Source organism: Trichechus manatus, unplaced genomic scaffold, assembly GCF_000243295.1.
Source record: "Trichechus manatus latirostris isolate Lorelei unplaced genomic scaffold, TriManLat1.0 scaffold00020, whole genome shotgun sequence".
NCBI classification, from domain to species: domain Eukaryota; kingdom Metazoa; phylum Chordata; class Mammalia; order Sirenia; family Trichechidae; genus Trichechus; species Trichechus manatus.
The window spans coordinates 17,716,789-17,736,936 of NW_004443956.1; the positions used below are offsets into that span (position 1 = coordinate 17,716,789).

Consider the following 20,148-nt stretch of genomic DNA (forward strand, 5'->3'; position numbering starts at 1 on the left):
AAAAGACTTCACCAAAAGAGTCAAAAGACAACCTACAGACTGGGAAAAAATTTTTGGCTATGACAAATCCGATCAGTGTCTAATCTCTAAAATCTACAAGATACTGCAAAACCTCAAGAATAAAAAGACAAATAACCTAATTAAAAAAATGGGCAAGGGATATGAACAGGCACTTCACCAAAGAAGATATTCAGGCGGCTAACAGACACATGAAGCAATGCTCATGATCATTGGCCATTAGAGAAATGCAGATCAAAACTACAGTGAGCTATCATCTCACCCCAACAAGGCTAGCACTAATCCAAAAACCACAAAATAATAAATGCTGGAGAGGTTGTGGAGAGACTGGAACGCTTATACACTGTTGGTGAGAATGTAAAATGATACAACCACTTTGGAAATCGATTTGGCGCTTCCTTAAAAAGCTAGAAATAGAAGCACCATACGATCCAGCTATCCCGCTCCTTAGAATATATCCTAGAGAAATAAGAGCCATCAAATGAATAGATATATGCACATCCATGTTCACTGCAACACTGTTCACAGTAGGAAAAAGACTGTAACAACCTAGGTGCCGATCAACAGAAGAATAGATAAATTATGGTATATCTGCACAGTGGAATACTACTCAAAGATAAAGAACAATGATGAAGCCGTGAAACATCTTATAACATGGAGGAAGCTGGAGGTCATTATTCTGAGTGAATTTAGTCAGTCATAGAAGGACAAATATTGTATAAGACCACTATTATAAGAAACCAAGAAAAGGTTTAAACACAGAAGAAGACATTCTTTGATGATTAAGGGGCTGGGGAGGGAGGGTGAGGGTTATTTACTAACTAGATAGTAGATAAGAATTATCTTAGCTGAAGGAAAGGACTGCACATATTACAGGGGAGGTCAGCACAACTGGACTAAACCAAAGGTAATAAGTTTCCTGAATACAGTCAAACACTTTGAGGGACCTAGTACCAGGGGTAGAGGTCTGGGGACCATGCTTTCAGGAGACATCTAGGTCAGTTGGCATAACAAAGCTTATTAAGAAAATGTTCTGCATCCTACTTTGGTGAGTGGCATCTGGGGTCTTAAAAGCTTGCAAGCGGCCATCTAAGGTGCATCAATTGGTCCCAACCACCTGGAGTAAAGGAGAATGAAGAACACCAAAGACACAAGGAAAGTATTAGCCCAAGAGACAGAAAGGGCCACATAAACCAGAGACTTTATCGGCCTGAAACAAGTAGAACTAGATGGTGCCCGGCTACCACCAATGACCGCCCTGACAAGAGAGTCTCTGATGGAGCAGGAGAAAGGTGGGGTGCAGAACTCAAATTCTAGTAAGAAGACCAGACTTAATGGTCTGACTGAGACTGGTGGAACCCCAGAAAGCACGGCCCCTGGATTCTGTATCATCCCAGAACTGAAACAATTTCCGAGGCCAACTCTTCAGACAAGGATTGGACTGGACTGTGGGACATAAAGTAATGCTCGTGAGGAGTGTGCCTCTTAGCTCAAGCAGATACAAGAGACTAAATGGGCAGCTTCTCTCTGGAGGTGAGATGGGAGGGCAGAGAGAGTTAGAAGCTGGTGGAATGGACATGAGGAATCGGGTAGAAAGGAGGAGTGTGCTGTCACAGTATGGGGAGAGCAATTAGAGTGACATAACAATGTATGTATAAATTTTTGTGTGGGAAAAAATTTAAAAAAGGCATGAGTTGTTGTGAGGGTCAAATGAAATGATAAAAAAAAATGTTTTGTAAATTCTGAAGACTTATGCAATGTAAGGAAGCTTTATTTATTTTTATCTTGCCTTTCCACAAGGCTTGTCCCATATAGAGTGTATGCAGGAAAAAGCAATGAGACAGTAACTACAGCAAGAAACAAAAGAAAATGTTTTGTTCTCAAGAAAAAGCAGGAATGAGTCAGCAGAAAGGCCTTACAAAACAACAAAATAGAAAATTCAGTGAAGTAGGAAGTCAGCTGCCAGGACTAGTATTAAAAACAGGCATTTGTGTCTTAGTGGCCAACCAAGTAAAGGACAGGGATATGAGAACACTCAGCAAGAACTCAGGGCACACTGGTGTGTGTCTTTGAAAATTAGTTGGAAAGGAAATTCTCACGGATCGCTTCCTCTGAATTTCATGCTAGCAACACTACAACAGATTCCATTTGTTTCCAGAAGATGAGCCTCAGACACATGGAGACAGAGATTTGAATTGAAATGTCCAAGTGAAGACAGGAGGAAATGATAGAAAATTACTCAGATATTTCTAAAGTCAAAGATGTTCTAGAATTGGATTTTTGGAAACATAATTGGAATCATAACTGAAATTTAAGATGTTTACTTTATTTAGATATATCTTCATTTTAATCATACTGTTTTTATACTCAGATGTCCTTATAGGAACTCAGCATGAAGAACATTCTATGTGAAGGGTACAGAGGAGAAAAGAAACATTCTCTATTAATAACTTAAACAAATATGGATTGGTCACAAAAGAATGAGTTATAGTGTATTCAGGTTGGATGCGGTATAGAGGATAGAAAAAGACGTTTGAGACATACATTTTAAGAGGCTATAAGTTCAAAAGAAAATCACCATTACTAAGCTCCTTAATTTAAAAGGTTTCATGGAAGACCGCTTATTCCAGGGGGAAAGAAGAAGATGAAATATGAACATGAATCCGAAGGATTTGTCAATTGCTTTTGTATTTTGCCTCAGACAACTTTATGTCTCCTGTATTTTAGCCCTTGCCTGGATTGTTACACTAAATTGTAAGCTCCATGTACTGGGGAAGAAAAGACATGCAACTAACGAAAACAAGGAACGTTTGTTTATGTCTAGATATTTCCTAATATTTGTGTTATGTCATATGAACTAGTCATCTTTATTTTTTACTAAATATTCCAGTTTGTACCTAGTTATTTGTGGTTTCCTAGAAAAATTTATTTTAAAATCATTAAGGAAGAGACATAACTCGCCCTGGACAGAGCTGGAGAAAAATGTAGAACAAGATTCTAACTCACAAAAGAAGACCACACTTACTGCCTTAGACTGGAGAAACCCCAAGAGTATGGCCCCTGGACACCCTTTCAGCTCAGTAATGAAGTCACTCCTGAGGTTTACCCTTCAGCCAAAGATTAGATAGGTCCATGAAAAAAATGAGACTAAACGGGCACACACACCAGCCCAGGGGAAAGGACGAGAAAGCAGGAGGGGACAGGAAAGCTGGTAACAGAGAAGGTCGAGAAGGGGAGAGTGTTGACGTGTCGTGGGGTTGGCAACCAATGTCACAAAATAATATATGTATTAATTGTTTAATGGGAAACTAATTTGCCTTGTAAACCTTCATCTAAAGTACAAAAAAACAAAGACATAACTTCATGAAAATGATATAAAATAAACTGGCAAGTTGTGTGGAAATGTGTGCCAGATAGACTCATTAGAACATTGGGGTGATCATGACCTTCTCCTTGAGAAGAGGAGAGCATTTCTAGGAAGGACTGATGCATTCGGGAATTTATCATCTTCATTCAGCTTCAATGTCAGGACTTATACTTCGCTGGACCATCTGCCATAGGAGCGAGGACACCAGGCAGGAAGTCAGATGTTTTGGCAAGATCTTAGGTCATTGGGTTAATGTCCAATAAAAGACAAGAATGATTAAAAATCAAGCAAAGTTATGGAATGATATTTATGTGAAATCTGGGGAGAGACGGATTGTATTTTGCATGTGGGAGTGATGTAAATAATTTCTGCCACAGTCAGGAGCTTGTTAAATATGACATGTGAAGGCATGATCTCATCAACACAAGGCTGAAGCAGCAATGGTTGCACCTCGAAGCAGTGAAACATGTGCACTGAGCAAGAATAGGGAGAGCTGAGGGCAGATGGGCAGCACATCCTCACTGGGAGCTGGAGGGGGGATTGTGGAATCTCAGAGCAGGAAGAAGTCTTAGTGGATGTCATGTTCAGTCTCACCACTCCCTGCATTCTCTCTTATGCTCAAGCAAACTCTGCTTCCATGCTGTCATTAACAGGAGGCGTTCAGGCGTTGGATAGCTTGAATTCCCAAAAGTTAGTATCATTGTTAGAAAATCTATTTCCTTATACTTGTCGGCATTATTCTTCCGGTTGGAGCAAATGAAAACAGGCCTACTCACAGGTACTCATGACAGCAATTTAAACCTTAAAGACAGAAGTAATCCCCCCATAGTCTTCCCTTTTCTAGACTGAGCACATCCAGTTTTCTTCAGTTGTCTCTCAAGTGGCTTTATTTCCAGACTACAGCCAACCTGGTCATCTTCTCTAGAGTGTTTTGACATATTGGTCTTAATCCTAGAAAAAGCACCACCCTCTGAAGAGAATGAAAAGAGAAGCCACAGACTAGGAGAAAATATTTTCAAAACACCTATCTGATAAATATGTATCCAGTATATGTAAATATCTCTTAAAACTCAACAAAAAAAAAGACAAACAACACATTTAAAAAGTAAGCAATAGACCTAAACAGACACCTCACCAAAGGAGATACACAGATGGCAAATAAGCATATGAAAAGATGCTCAGCATCAAACATCATTAGGAAATTACAAGTAAAAGCAGCAAAGCACACCTAGTAGAATGGCCACAATCCATAACACTGGCAACAACAAATGCTAGCGAGGACATGGAGCAACAGGAACTCTCATTCACTGCTGGTGGGAATGCAAAATTGTACAACCCCACTGCTGGTGGGAATGCAAAATTGTATAGCCACTTTGGAAGACAATCTGGCAGTTTCTTAGAAAGGTAAACATAGGCTTACCCTTTGATCCGGCAATCATGCTTTTAGGTGTTTACCCAAACAAATTGAAAATGTATATCCACATAAAAACCTGCACAGGACTATTCGTAACAGCTTTATTCATAATTGCCCAAAATTGGAAGCAACCAAAATATCCTTCTATAGGTGAATGGATGAACAAACTGTAATACATCCATATAATCCTTTTTATTCAGCGATAAAAAGAAATAAGCCACAAAAAGACGTGGAGGAACCTGCAAGCATATTGCTAAGTTAGAGAAGTCATTCTACATACTGCATCATTCCAACTATGTGACTTTCTGGAAAAAACAAAACTATAAATACAGTATAAAGATCAGTGGTTGCCAGGGGTTAAGAGGGGAGCAGGGGGAGGAATGAATAGGTGTAGCGCAGGACATTTTTAGAGCATGGACACTATATTCTGCATGATACTGTAATGGTGGACACAAGACATTATGTATTTGTCAAAACCTATAGAATTGTACAACAGAGTGAACCCTAATGTAAACTATTAAAAAAACCAAACCAAACCCATTGCCTTCAAGTCAATTCCGACTCATAGCAACCCTATAGGACAGAGTAGAACTGCCCCATAGGGTTTCCAAGGAGTGGCTGGTGGATTCGAACTGCCAGCCTTTTGGTTAGCAGCCAAGCTCTTAACCACTGTGCCACCAGGGCTCCAATGTAAACTATGGATGTTAGTTAATGATAATATATCAACATTGGTTCATCGGTTGTAACAAATGTGCTATACTAATGCAAAATGTTAATAATAGGGGAAACTATAGGCAGAGGAGGGGATATATGGACACTCTATACTTCCTGAACATTTTTTTTTTTCCGTAAATCTAATAGTGTTCTAAAAAATAAAGTCCATTAACTAAAACAGAAAAACGAACATCCTCGACTGGATCAATTTCTCTGAATGGTAAGGGAGAGACTTGCTATACAAGCAGAACATTATCTGATAACAGTGCCAAAAGATGAGCCCCTCAGGTTGGAAGGCACTCGAAATACAAGTAGGGAAGAGCTGCCTCCTCAAAGTAGAGTCGACCTTAATGACGTGGGTGGAGTCAAGCTTTCAGGACCTTCATTTGCTGATGTGTCAGGACTCAAAAAGAAGAAATAGCTAAGAACATCCCATTAATAATCGAAACGTAGAATGTACGAAGTATGAATCTAGGAAAATTAAAAGTCGTCAAAAATGAAATGGAACACATAAAGATCATTATTCTAGGTATTTTGTGAGCTGAAATGGACTGGTATTGGCCGCTTTGAATCAGACAATCATATGGTCTACTGTGCCGGGAATGACAGACTGAAGAGGAATGGCATCATGTTCATCATCAAGAAGAACATTTCAAGATCTATCCTGAAGTACAGTGATAGGATAATTTCCATACACCTACAAGAAAGACCAGTTAATATGAGTATTATTCAAATTTATGCACCAATACTAAGGCCAAAGATGAGGAAATTGATGATTTTTACCAACTTCTTTGTCTGAAATTGATCACACATGCAGTCGAGATGCATTGATAATTACTGGTGATTGAATATGAAAGTTGGAAATGAAGAAGGATTGGTAGTTGGAAACTATGACCTTGGTGATAGTAACAATACCAGAGATCACATGACAGAATTTTGCAAAACCAACAATTTCTTCATTGCTAATACCTTTTGTCAACAACGTAAATGTCGACTATACATGTGGACCTCACCGAATAGAAAAGACAGGAATGAAATAGACTACACTTGTGGAAAAAGATGATGGAAAAGCTCAATATCATCAATCAGAATAAGGTCAGGGGCTGACTGCAGGAACAGACCATCAACTGTTCATATGCAAGTTCAAGTGGAAGATGAAGAAAATTAAAACAAGTCCATGAGAGCCAAAATACAACCTTGAGTATATCTCAACTGAATTTGGAGACCATCTCAAGAATAGATTTGACGCATTGAACACTAATGCCTGAATACCAGACGTGTTGTGAAATGACATCAAGGACATCATACGTGAAGAAAGCAAGAGGTCGTTAAAAAGACAGGAGAGAAAGAAAAGCCCAAAATGGATGTCAGAAGAAACTCTGAAACTTGCTCTTAAACATCGAGTAGCTAAAGCAAATGGAAGAAATGATGAAGTAAATGAGCTGAACAGAAGATTTCAAAGGGCAGCTCCAGAATACAAAGGAAAATATTATAATGAAATGTGCAAAGACCTGGAGTTAGAAAACCAAAAGGGAAGAACATGCTCAGCATTTCTCAAGCTAAAAGAACTGGAAAAAAAAAAAAAATGAAACCTCAAGTTGCAATTTTGAAGGATTCTATGGGCAAAATATTGAATGACACAGGAAGCTTCAAAAGGAGATGGAAGGAATACACAGAGTCACTGTACCAAAAAGAATTGGTTGACGTTCAGCCATTTCAGAAGGTAACATATGATCAAGAACCGATGGTATTGAAGTAAGAAGTCCAAGCTTCACTGAAGGCATTGTAGAAAAGCAAGCCTCCAGGAATTGACAGAATGCCAACTGAGATGTTTCAACAAAGGGATGCTCACTCGTCTATGCCAAGAAATTTGGAAGACAGCTATTTGGCCAACTGACTGGAAGAGATCCATATTTGTGTCCATTCCAAAGAAAGGTGATCCAACAGAATGTGGAAATTATTGAACGATATCATTAATATCACATACAAGTAAAATTTTGCTGAAGATCATTCAAAAGCAGTTGCAGCAGTACATCAACAGGGAACTACCAGAAATTCAAGCCAGATTCAGAGAAGGGCATGGAACCAGGAATATCATTCCTGATGTCAGGTGGATCTCGGCTGAAAGCAGAGAATACCAGAAAGATGTTTACCTGTGTTTTATTGACTATGCAAAGGCATTCAACTGTGTGGGTCATAACAAAATATGGATAACATTGCTAAGAATGGGAATTCTAGAACACTTAATTGTGTTCATGTGGAACCTGTACATAGACCAAGAGGCAGTTGTTTGAACAGAGCAAGGGGATACTGACTGTATGGTTTAAAATCAAGAAAGGTGTGTGTCAGGGTTGCATCCTTTCACTTACTCAATTTGTATGTTGAGCAAATCTGAGAAGTTGGACTATATGAAGAAGAATGTGGTATCAGGATGGAGGAAGACTAATTAACAACCTGTGATATGCAGATGACACAACCTGCTTGCTGAAAGTGAAGAGGACTTGAAGCACTTACTGATGAAGATCAAAGACTACAGCCTTCAGTATGGGTTACACCTCAACATAAAGAAAACAAAAATACTCACAATGGGAGTGATAAACAACATAATGGTAAACAGAGGAAAGATTGACGTTGTCAAGGATTTCATTTTACTTGGATCCACAATAAATGCCCGTGGAAGCAGCAGTCAAGAAATCAAATGATGTATTACATTGGACAAATCTGCTGCAAACGACCTCTTTTAAAGTGTTAAAAAGCAAAAATGTCACTTTGAGGACTAAGGTCTCCCTGACCCAAGCCATGGTATTTTCCGTTGCCACATATGCTTGCGAAAGCTGGACAATGACTAAGAAAGACCAAGGAAGAATTGATACCTTTGAATTATGGTGTTCGTGAAGAATATTGAGTATACTATGGACCGCCAGAAGAACGAACACGTCAGTCTTGGAACAAATATTGCCAGAATGCTCCTTAGAAGCAAGGATGGCGAGACTTTGTCTCATGTACTTTGGACATGTTATCAGGAAGGACCAGTCCCTGGAAAAAGATATCATGCTTGGTAAAGTAGAAGGTCAGCAAAAAAGAGGAAGACCCTTGATGAGATGGATTGACACAGTAGCTGCAAAAATGGGTTCAAACATAACAAGGATTGTGAGGATGACGCAGAAACTGGCAGTGTTTATTCTGTTGTATATAGGGTCGCTATGAGTTGGAACTGACTTGATGGTACCTAACAACAACAATGAAGAGGCTGTGAGGGAGAATCTGTTCCATGCCTCTCTCCTAGCTTCTGGTGGGTGCTGGCAGTCTTGGAGTTTTTTGGCTTGCAGATGCATCTTTCCAAACTCTATCTCCACCTTTCCATGACATTCTGCCTCTGTGTCTCTGTGTCCAAATTTCTCTCTTCTTTAAGTCACAAGTGGTTTGTGCTGAGTTACTAACCTAAAGGTTGGCAGTTTGAACACACCCAGTGGCACTGTGGAAGAAAGGCCTGGAAATCTGCTTCTATAATGATTACAGCCAAGAAAATTCTATGAGGCAATTCTACTCTGTAACTCATACGGTCATTATGATTCCAAATCACTTTGATGGCAATGGGTTTATGTTTTCATTTGTTTGTTCTAATAAGGACACCCGTCATTGGATTAAGGCCCACCCTAATCCAATTTGACAATTTGATTACAACTGCCAAGACCCTATTACCAAATAAGGTCCTATTCATAAGTTCCAGGAGTTAGAACTTCATGTCTATATCTGTATATATTCCAGTGGTGTCATTAGGATTGGTGTCACCTAGTGTGGTAACTCATGGTGTCATTCCCCCCATGGACCTCCTCCCAGACCAGACCATACAGAATCCTTAGTAATGTTTTTTGTACTAATATACTTCATAATCCCCATATATCACTTCTTCTTTCCCTTTAATTACTACTTCATTCCCAAAAAAGTTATTGATATAGGTTCACAAATACTAATTAACACAATATTGTGGCTGAAGCACCAGAAAATTTGACAAAGTCAGCAACTATAAAAACACCGTCAGCAAACTAAAACAACAGCGCATGCTTGTAATGCATGCAGACAAAACCATGCAATTCGAAGCATCTTTGTAATTGGGTAATAATGACACCTCTGACCAGAGCACATTAGAAGGTCCAAAAAGTAAATTAGCATAGAGTTTTAGCCTTGTAGGTATATTGATACATGTAAGTTGGACTTACAAAAAATGTTGTTTTTTTTTATTGTATTTCAGGTGAAGGTTTACAGAAATAGTTTCTCATTAAACAGTAGTACACATATTGTTTTATGACATTGGTTAACAACCCCATGACATGTCAACCCTCTCCTTTTTCGACCTTTATAGATAATCATTTTGATGTCATCCCCTCTGACAGTATCAACTGGTGTGGTCCACACCCACCACACCCCTCTAGTGACACCACTGTATATATCTACAGATATGATGTTGTTGTTGTTGTGTGCCGTCGAGTCAATTCCGACTCATAGCGACCCTATAGGACAGAGTAGAACTGCCCTACAGGGTTTCCAAAGAGTGGCTGGTGGATTCAAACTGCTGACCTCTTGGTTAGCAGTCTGAGCTCTTAACCACTTTGCCACCAAAGCTTCATCTGTAGATACAGACATAGATATATTGGTGGTAAATATATTGGTAACAAAACATTTACCATTTCAACAGTCTTCACATTTCTAGTTCAGTGACATTAAATCTGTTTGTCATGTTGTTCCATCGTCACCATTCACCATTGGTGAGATTTTTCATCACCCTTATCAGAAGCTCAGTGTCCCCTAAGCATTTTGCCAAAGCATTTTGTCATCTTCTTTCCTCTTTGCTTCCCAGCTGCCCTGGTAACCACTAATTGTTCTCTATACAGTTGCGTATTCTAACTATTTGGTATAAGTGGTATTATACAATATTTGTCATTTTGTTACTGACTTACTTCACTCAGAATAATGTTTTCAAGGTTCATCTATGTTGTCGCATTGACAGGACTTCATCTCTCTTTATGGTTGAAAAATATTTCATTGTATGTATGTGCCACATTTTGTTTATACATTCATCTTCAACATTTATCTCTTTAGGGGACACAATTCAACCCATAACAGATTTCTACCTGGAAATCAGGTATATTGGTCTGTGGTTCAGGAGAGCTGGATCTGTACATGTGGGCATTATCAATATTAGGTAATGGTGGAGAACTACAAGGGTGGATGATATCATAGAAGAAGAGGATGTAAAGTGAGTAGATAAGTTGTTGTTGTTATGTGCTGTTGAGTCAGTTTTGACTCATAGTGACCCTATGTACAACAGAACAAAACACTGCCTAGTCCTGCGCCATCCTCATAATCGTTGGTATGCTTGAGCCCATCGTTGCAGCCACCGTGTCAATCCATCTCAATGAGGATCTTCCTCTTTTTCACTGACCCTCTACCAAGCATGATGTCCTTCTCCAGGGACTGATCCCTCCTGATAATATGTCCAAAGTATGTGAGACGTAGTCTTGCCATGCTTGCTTCCAAGGAGCATTCTGGTTGTACTTCTTCCAAGACAGATTTGTTCGTTCTTTTGACAGTGCATGGTATATACAGTATTCTTTGACAACACAATTCAAAGGCGTGAATTCTTCTTTAGTCTTCCTTATTAATCATCCAGTTTTTACATACATATGAGACAATTAAAAACACCATGGCTTGGGTCAGGCGCACCTTAGTCTTCAGGGTGACATCTTTGCTTTTCAACTCTTTAAAGATATCTTTTGCAGCAGATTTGCCTAAAGCAGTGTATCTTTTGATTTCTTGACTGCTGCTTCCATGGGTGTTGATTGTGGATCCAAGTAAAATGAAATCCTTGACAACTTCAGTCTTTTTGCGGTTTATCATGATGTTGCTTATTGGTCCAGTTGTGAGGATTTTTGTTTTCTTTATGTTGAGGTGTAACCCATGCTGAAGGCTGTAGTCTTTGATCTTCATCAGTAAGTGCTTCAAGTCCTCTTCACTTTCAGCAAGCAAGGATGTATCATCTGCATAATGCAAGTTATTAATGAGTCTTCCTCCAATCTGGATGCCCTGTTCTTCATATAGTTCAGCTTCTCAGATTATTTATTCAGCATAGAGATTGAATAGATGTGGTGAAAGGATACAACCCTGACGCACACCTTTCCTGACTTTAAACCACGTGGTATCCCCTTGTTCTGTCTGAACAACTGCCTCTTAATCTATGTACAGGTTCTACATGAGCACAATTAAGTGTTCTGGAATTCCCATTCTTCGAAATGTTATACATAATTTGTTATGATCCACACAGTCGAATGCCTTTTCATAGTCAATAAAACACAGGTAAACATCTTTCTGGTATTCTCTGCTTTCAGCCAGGATCCATCTGACATCAGCAATGATATCCTTGATTCCACGTCCTCTTCTGAATCTGGCTTGAATTTCTTGCAGTTCCCTGTCGATATACTGCTGCAGCTGCTTTTGAATGATCTTCAGCAATATTTTACTTGCATGTGATATTAATGATATTGTTTGGTAATTTCCACATTTGGTTGGATCGCCTTTCTTGGGAATAGAAAAGTAGCCTAAGGAAAAGCCCAGTGTGTATGATGGGGCTGAGTTAGGAAAGACCATAGATAAATCAGAAGTATGGGTCAGTGGGAGCGATGGAGTAGAAGAGGTGAGAAGATAGGATGGGAAGCTGTGGGCAGAGATAGATAAAAAGCAGAGCAAATATAAACATATCCCAGGACAAACCATTCATTGCTTGCTTGTTATTTTTCAGTTTTTGATTGCCAATATCAACTATTTTGCATTTGATATATTTAAAAATTAATTTGCTGAAATTGGTTTGCCATCTTGTGAACGGTGTTTTGGGTGACAGGTTTTCATGTATTCATTTTCCAAGAGAAAAACGATGGTGTAGGAAAAGACTAAAGTAATTCATATTCCTGTAATTATAAAAATGTACTCTTAGAAGAATAACTGAATACAGTCTTGCTAACTTCCAAGTCTTTGTACTTCTCTCCCTGGTTAGAAATATTTAAAGTCTGTTTTAAAGAAAGAAACATGAATATAACAGATTAATAGTGACCACAAAGAAAGAAAAATTACTTTCCTTATCTCTCTAAAAAACAAATTCTTTCAGTGGATGCAGCTTTTTTTTTTTTTTTTAATGTCTTTTTAGATAAGACACTGCAAATGAAAACTCTTGAAATATATACTCTCTGAGGGTTGTTCCCTTTGTGTCTGTGGTCCTTTTGGATGTCTTTTACAGGAAGATGCTGTGGAAGGAGATGATACTGGTACATAAAAATCCCGCTGCTGTCAAGTCGATTCCAACTCATAGCGACCCTACAGGACAGAGTAGAACTGCCTCATAGGGTTTCCAAGGCTGTAAATCTTTACAGAAGCAGATTGCCACATCTTCCTCCTGTGAAGCAGCTGCTGGGTTTGAAACACCAGCCTTTTGGTTCTCAGCTGAGCACTTTAACCACAGTACCACCAGGGCTCCTTGGTGCATATTAGGTACAAAATTTAGTGGCTTAAGACAACCAACAATTGTTATCTCGTGGTTACTGTGGGTTAGGAATTCAGAACCATCTTACCTGCGTGCTTCTGGTGAAGGGTCTCTCATGAGGTTGCTATCAAGATGCAGCTGGAGCTGCAACCATCGGAAGGCTTGACTGGGAATGAAGGATCTCCTTCCCAGCTCACTCACATGGCTGGATGTTAGCAATCTAATGAAGAGGAGTCTCGGCTCCTCACCAAGTAAGACTCTTATGGGGCTGCTTGAGTGTCCTCATGACATGGCAGCCGGCTTCCTCCAGAGCAAGTGATCTGAGAGAACAAGAAGGAAGCCACAATACCTTCTATAACCTTGCCTTGGAAGTCTAACACCACCACTCCTGCCACATTCTATTCATTAGAGTCACTGAGTACAGTCAACACTCAAGGGTAGCTAATTAGGTTCCATCCTGCCCCTCCCCTCCCCTCCTCCTGTCCTTTGCCCTTGCCTCTGTCCTCCCTCCATCCTTCTCTACCCCTGTTTCACCTGGTTTACTTATCTTAACAAGGGAACCTAATCTTTTGCATGCTTGGGTTGTTGTGAAAATAAAGTGAGATAAATAGTATGAAAAGGTGCTTTGGGAAAGAGAGTTTAGAAAGACTTTACATAGCACCATATAACATAACTGTGCAGAAAGGAGGCAGAACCATTTAGCTTTCTGCTCTTGCATCTGAAGAAGCATTCTAGCTTACAGAGTCACTGTTTAGTCAGAGTGCATGGTTGTTTGATGGGCTTTCTCTGAGCAATAATCTGCTCTGTGTGTAGGAGCTGGGACTTGGGTTCTTCCTTCTTCCCTCGGAGGCAGCACCACTTATCTCTTCAGAAGCAACAAAGTTAGGACCACGTGTTCCTTGCTAGATTGGCATGGTAGCTCTGTGAGGTCCGCCTTAGTGGTGTTGTCCGTAGTGATTATTTCTTCACAACTAAAGTGGTATTTGGACTGGTTTCCCAGTCAGACTCCTGACCACACTCCTACAGCAGCCCACCCCAGCCCCACATTTCTGGATCTGGGGTGTCAGGGCCTCTGTAAGCACCAGATGGTTGGGATTTACAGTGCTGTTGCATACTTATTCTTTTTTCTACCTGAGTCTTTTTTCTCCAGATGACTCTAAGACCACTGTGATTGAAGTTAATTCAGTGGTCCATACTAGGTAGAGAGTCAGTGGTATTAGGAAAATTCATCCTGGTTTATTCATGGGGTCATTTCCACCATCACTACCCCAAATGCATCCCCCTATCAACATACTTTAGAACTTTCTTCGCTCCCCATGTTCCTTGCCTAGTATATTTAGAAAGATGGTTTTAAATGCAAGTAACCAAATGTTTAGCCACAAAAGGCACCAACTCTCAGAAGTTACACAAGTAGAGGAGAGGAAAGTGAAATATTGCTCTCACTTCAACCCTATGGTGTAATTCATTACATTCCATACATTTGGATGGCTCTCTTAGCTGGAAATCTGGAGGTGAAGGCTGCTGAAATTTCTTTAACTGCCAAGTCCTCCCTTCTATTTGCATACCCATCATTGCTTATGGGGCTTGAGGAGTAATGTCTTCCGTCAAGAATTAAGAGAGCCATCAGAGATTTGGGAATTGGGAGTTCGGAAACACAGTTTTATTTTGTCATTATTGGGGTTTTGAAAGCCATGCTAATTCTAACCCCTCTATTGCCATGAGTTCCTAGTTTATCAGAAGTTAAGAGATGTACATCAAATCAAACAGAGGGACAAGAGTTTGCTTAGTGAAGCCTGTCTTGACTTCAGTATGGCAACTCACTGGGAATACAAAATGGAACTTCTGGTTGAACCTTTGCCATAATTTACAGGGAACTCCGATAGTACTTAGTCTTACTCCTAATGAGCCTAGGTGACTGTGTCTGATTGCCACCGATGACCAAGGTGTCCTCATTAGGATCTGTGCTATATTTAGTTAAGCTGGAAATCTGTGCCCTTAATTTAATCACAAACCAGGTAGCCATGGAGATGATATCAAGCCTCTGGCTGCCCTGTAAACCATGTGCAAATGATGAAAATAAAATAAACATGATATGGAAATTGACTTCCTAAGTAAATAAAAGACTTTGCCTCCAGGTCTTCTGATTAACAACTTTTGGTCCACTGATGTTTGTTAGAATTCACAGTGATTTCAAAAATATCATAGTCACAACCTTTGTCTCAATGCTTGTTTTTTTGTTTGTTTTGTTTCAGATATATCAACACTCCTACACTGGATATTATGTTCTGAGCAAAATTCCTCATGGGTAAGATTCTTCTTTCATTTTATTTTAATGAGAAAACTTCAGAACAAGGTGAAGGGTAGAAAGTTGACCGCTTGTTTTAACGCTTAGAGCAGGAAATGGGGCATTTTGACTTTTGACAGTCAGGTTCCTGACATTGCCAGAACCCATGTGACTCACCCTGATAGTTGCACTAAGGGCATCAGAGGTCACTTAAGTCCAGTTACTTACCCATTTATTAGACCTCCTCCCAGAAACCACTCTGTTCACCTCCTGCTCTGGTTCCTGAGACTTACCCAGTATGTTCTGTAGAGCAAGGTTTTTCCTGTTCTTTGTAGCCAGGTGTGGTCCCATCTCGGGCATGGTAGATTGGCCCTAAGAAGCCCAGGATGGTTCCTGGTTATATATGTAACAAAGAGGGTGGCTGCACTAATACAGTGGAAATCCCCCTCATTCTACCGCATGTCTTCAAAGAAAACCCCAGAAAGTACTGATAGGATTGAGGTAAACTACTCTGATCATAAATTTAGCAGTAGCATTGTGAAAGGGGTCAGCATGAGGGGATGCAGCCATCGCTAGTGGTACAAACAGCAGTGCCTACTCACCCTTCCCCCCAGTGGGATTACCAGTGGTATATGTATTGGTGTTTATGACCCTGTCTGAGCTTAGGTGTGCTCACAAGAGCAGGGTATTGGTGCTCGTCTTCTATTGTACCTCCAGCTTCATGCTACATCAAAACCTCAGACTGTAGCCCTAAACTCATCCAGGCTCTCAAAAATGCATGATTTGGAACCCAAAACGTGTGTGGGAAGGAAAGGCATGAGAGCCATTTCCTTCCTACACACTTGTTTTTAAGTTTCCAGTGCTAGATAGATACTCACACACAACACTGAGATGTATTTCAGTAGCTTCATATTTGGAACCAAAATGCAGTAAAGACGCCAATTAAAATTTGGAGAAGCCATTGGTTGAGTCAGACACAGATGAAAAAGTACTGCCGAATGGGGCGAGTCGAGCAGGGATGGTTGTAGTGGTTGTTGGTTTTCTTCTCTTTCTTCCTTCCTTCTTCCAACCTCCATCTCCTCTCTTCGTCTCCCTCATTCTCCCATCTTTCCCCCCTCCTTGTTCTTCCCTCTTCCTTTGTCTCCTCCATTGTTTCTATCAACATATTTTGAAAAGTTTAGGAGCTCAGGAAAGGTTTAGAGAAATTGAATCGTGCTGCTGGCAATGTTGTGTACGTTCCTGTGAATATTTAGAGTGAGATGTCCTAATTTTCCCAAGCAAGTTTAAACAGACAGCAGGGGTTGCTGACACCTGTGGTTCCGTAGGTGGGCGTTAATCACATCATGAGTGCTTATGGCTGCTGCTGTCTGTTTTCGACTAAGTTTTGGTAACATATGGACATATCCTTGGAAAATAAACATGAAGAAAATAATTACATTTGGACTTCAGACAGGTGAAGGTGCATGTAGATATGCAGCAGGATGTGATTAACAGCCTCAGTTAGACTAATAGAAGACTCAAGCTCGAAGACAGTGAAGATTGGGTACTGCAGTAAAAATAAAGTATCAATAGGAATTTTTCATTAAAACCATATTTCAAATAGAAGCTCAAATGCTCTTGACTAAAGAGGAATTATTCTATTATTTTTCAAGCAGATATGCATCTTCAAAGGTCATGGCCAGCAGGAATAAAATTATGCCTTGAGATTTATCTACCCCTTCTGGGAATAATAGAATTTATTGTAGATGATGGGTGTTTCATTCCATCTTATATAAATTTGTACAACTCTACACTGTAAAAACAGTTTATGACTAACATATTGTGTTGATATTTTACTGCCTCAGTCATAATTTAAGAGGGAGAGATTCTTAGATCCTGGACAAGAGTTTGGCCGATAAGCTGGTAAATGTAAGAATAAGATTATCTGTATTGAGACTCTTTCTGTGCTCAGATATCTAGAGCCTCATCATAGTCTCCCTCATAGATGATGCCAGTGTATAATAAGCTGCTTTTAATATTTTTAAAATTGTGGTAGTCACAATTGCCAACATGTGGAAACAATCAGCAGATGAAAGAATGGATAAGCAGAATGTCAGCCATAAAGAGAAATGAAACCCCGATGCATGCCGCACTGAGGATGAAACTTGACAACATTATGCTGAGAGAAATCAGTCAGTAACAAAAGGACAAGTATTGTATGATCCCACTTGTATGAAATACCTAGAACAGGCAACTGTGTGCAGACAAAAATCTGTTAGTGGTTTCAAGGGGCTGGGGGGAAGGAAATAGGAGTTATTGCTGAAGGAGTTGGAGTTTCTGTTTTGGGTGATGGAAGACTTTTGGAAATGAATGGTGGTGATGATAGCACATGTTGAGTGAAATTAATGTCACTGAACTGTACACTTAAAAATGATTAAAATGGCAAATTTTTGTCATATATGTTTTACCATGATAAATTTTGTTTAAATAATGGTAGTGTTAATAATTGGCACGTTTTTGTACTTTCATGCACATTCAACCCCTGAACAACAGCCCTCAAGAAAAATATTCTTACCCCTGTTATACAGTGAGAGTTCTGAGGCTCCCTAACTTCTCCAGCCCCTCCTAGCTAGTATATAGGGGAGCTGAAATTCAAACCCAAGTCTGGTCGACTCCAAATCCCATGCTCTTCAAACAACCCCTTTGGATTATTTCAAATTTAGATCAAATTTGACTCTCATACAGTTGAAAGATGTAGCAGATTACTTGTTATAGTTGCCTGTACTAGTGGAAAACAAGCTCTGGCAGATGGCAAAGTCAGTGCCCCAGCCCATCCCCATACGAACCAACACAGCACCTCTAAAGACGGCCTTTCTTGACCTCCACAGCCCCTAGCCATTCCTCTTTGTCATGAGATCATTTATGGCAAGATAACCAATTAATTTCAAATATTGCAAAAATCTCATTTGTATTAATGAGGTAGTGGATTTCTGACACTGACGACCCTTTAGGCCTGGAGATTTTGCACCTTCAACCTTTGAAAGGAGCATAATGACCTCTCAAGAGTCAGTTGTGTAAGTGCACTGCCCCCAAGTGGCAGGAGAATGGCACTGCCTAGCGTTTAAAGGCTCTAGGTGGCTTTTAGATAAAGAAAAGCACAATTGTCTTTTAAAAATAAATCTCTATTAGAATATTTAAATTTATAATAATCATAATACAAGAAAAGTGAGAACCTTTCTTGAAACTTTTAAAGACACAGATCAGTACCCTTTTCACAAATTCTCAGTTTTTCTTTTTCTTACTCCCCTAAATTCTCCATTTTGAGCCAGAGGCCATCTAACCTTCAGGATGGGATTATCTATCATTCAAAACTTGATTTTTTTCTTAACTGCAAGCTTTCCAACCACTCACTGAGAAGAACTGAATTTAATTAGTCAATAGTGTCTGGTTTCTGGTTTCCTTTCTCTTTGTAAATGGCAGAGGACAATTTGGAAAGGGTGTGCCCCTCTTTGCTGTCTCTCTTCCACTTCTCAGAAAAAGGTGCTCCCCCACCCCGTTCTTTGTTCCTTTGGCTTCCCTCCTCATATTGTTTTGGCCTCTGATACTGGAGCCAGGTAGAATTCTTTCTGCATGTCCTGGCCGGAGTTATAACGAGAATCCCAAGATAGCTGAATTTTTATTTGTTGAAGGAGTGTTTATTTAGTACACAGGGCTATGTTTACAATGTCCCGCTGTTATCCACAAGGTTTTCACTGACCAGTTTTTTCAGAAGTAGGTCACCAGGTCCTTCTTCCCAGTCTTTCTTAGTCTGGAAGTTCCATGAAACCTGTCCACCATGGGTGACCCTGCTGGTATTTGAAATACTCATGGCACAGCTTCCAGCATCACAGAAACATGCAAGCCACCACAGTATGACAAACTAACAGGCAAGTGGTGACTATGCCACTAGGTTATGCCAAGAAATTTGGAAGATTAATACCTGGCCACCCTACTGGAAGAGATCCATATTCATGCCCATTCCAAAGAAAGGTGAGCCAACAGAATGTGGAAATTATGGAACAATATCATATGCAAGTGAAATTATGCTCAACATAATTCAAAAACAGTTGCAGCAGTACATCAACAGGGAACTTTCAGAAAGCGGCTAACACTGCGAAGAATGGGAATTCCTGAATACTTAATCGTGCTCGTGAGGAACCTGTACATGGATAAAGAGGCAGTTGTTAGAACAGAACAAAGTGATACTGTGTGATTTAAAGTCAGGAAAGGTATGTGTCAGGGTTGTATCCTTTCATCATACTTATTCAATCTGTATGCTGAGCAAATAGTCCAAGAGCTGGACTATGTGAAAAAGAATGGGGCATCAGGATTGGAGGAGGATCCATTAACAACCTGTGACATGCAGATGACACAGTCTTGCTTGCTGGAAGTGAAGAGGACTTGAAGCACTTACTGATGAAGATCAAAGACTATAGCCTTCAGTATGGATTACACCTCAACATAAAGAAAACAAAAATCCTCACAACCGGGCCAATAAGCAACATCATGATAAACAGAGAAAGATTGAAGTTGTCAAGAATTTCATTTTACTTGGATCCACAATCATCGCCCACAGAAGCAGAAGTCAAGAAATCAAACGATGTATTTCATTTGGCAAATCTGCTGCAAAAGACCTCTTTAAAGTGTTAAAAAGCAAAGATGTCACCTTAAGCACTAAGGTGCACCTGACCCAAGCCATGGTATTTTCAATAACCTCATATGCATGCAAAAGTTGGACAATGAATAAGGAAGACTGAATAAGAATTGATGCCTTTGAATTATGGTATTGGCAAAGAATACTG

At 39.8% G+C, this 20,148-nt stretch overlaps 1 protein-coding gene across 2 annotated transcripts in view; it reads left to right on the forward strand.

The window, feature by feature from the left end:
* Positions 1–20,148, forward strand: part of DPP6 (dipeptidyl peptidase like 6) — a 1,059,737-nt gene that overhangs the window by 710,058 nt on the left and 329,531 nt on the right. The window contains exon 6 of one of the 2 annotated variants that reach the window (XM_004372755.2): positions 15,297–15,349. The exons of the other annotated variant lie outside the window; for it this stretch is intronic. Within the exon in view, the coding sequence (XP_004372812.1) occupies positions 15,297–15,349 (53 nt within the window). The remainder of the gene's footprint in view (positions 1–15,296; positions 15,350–20,148) is intronic. 2 annotated transcript variants of the gene reach the window in all.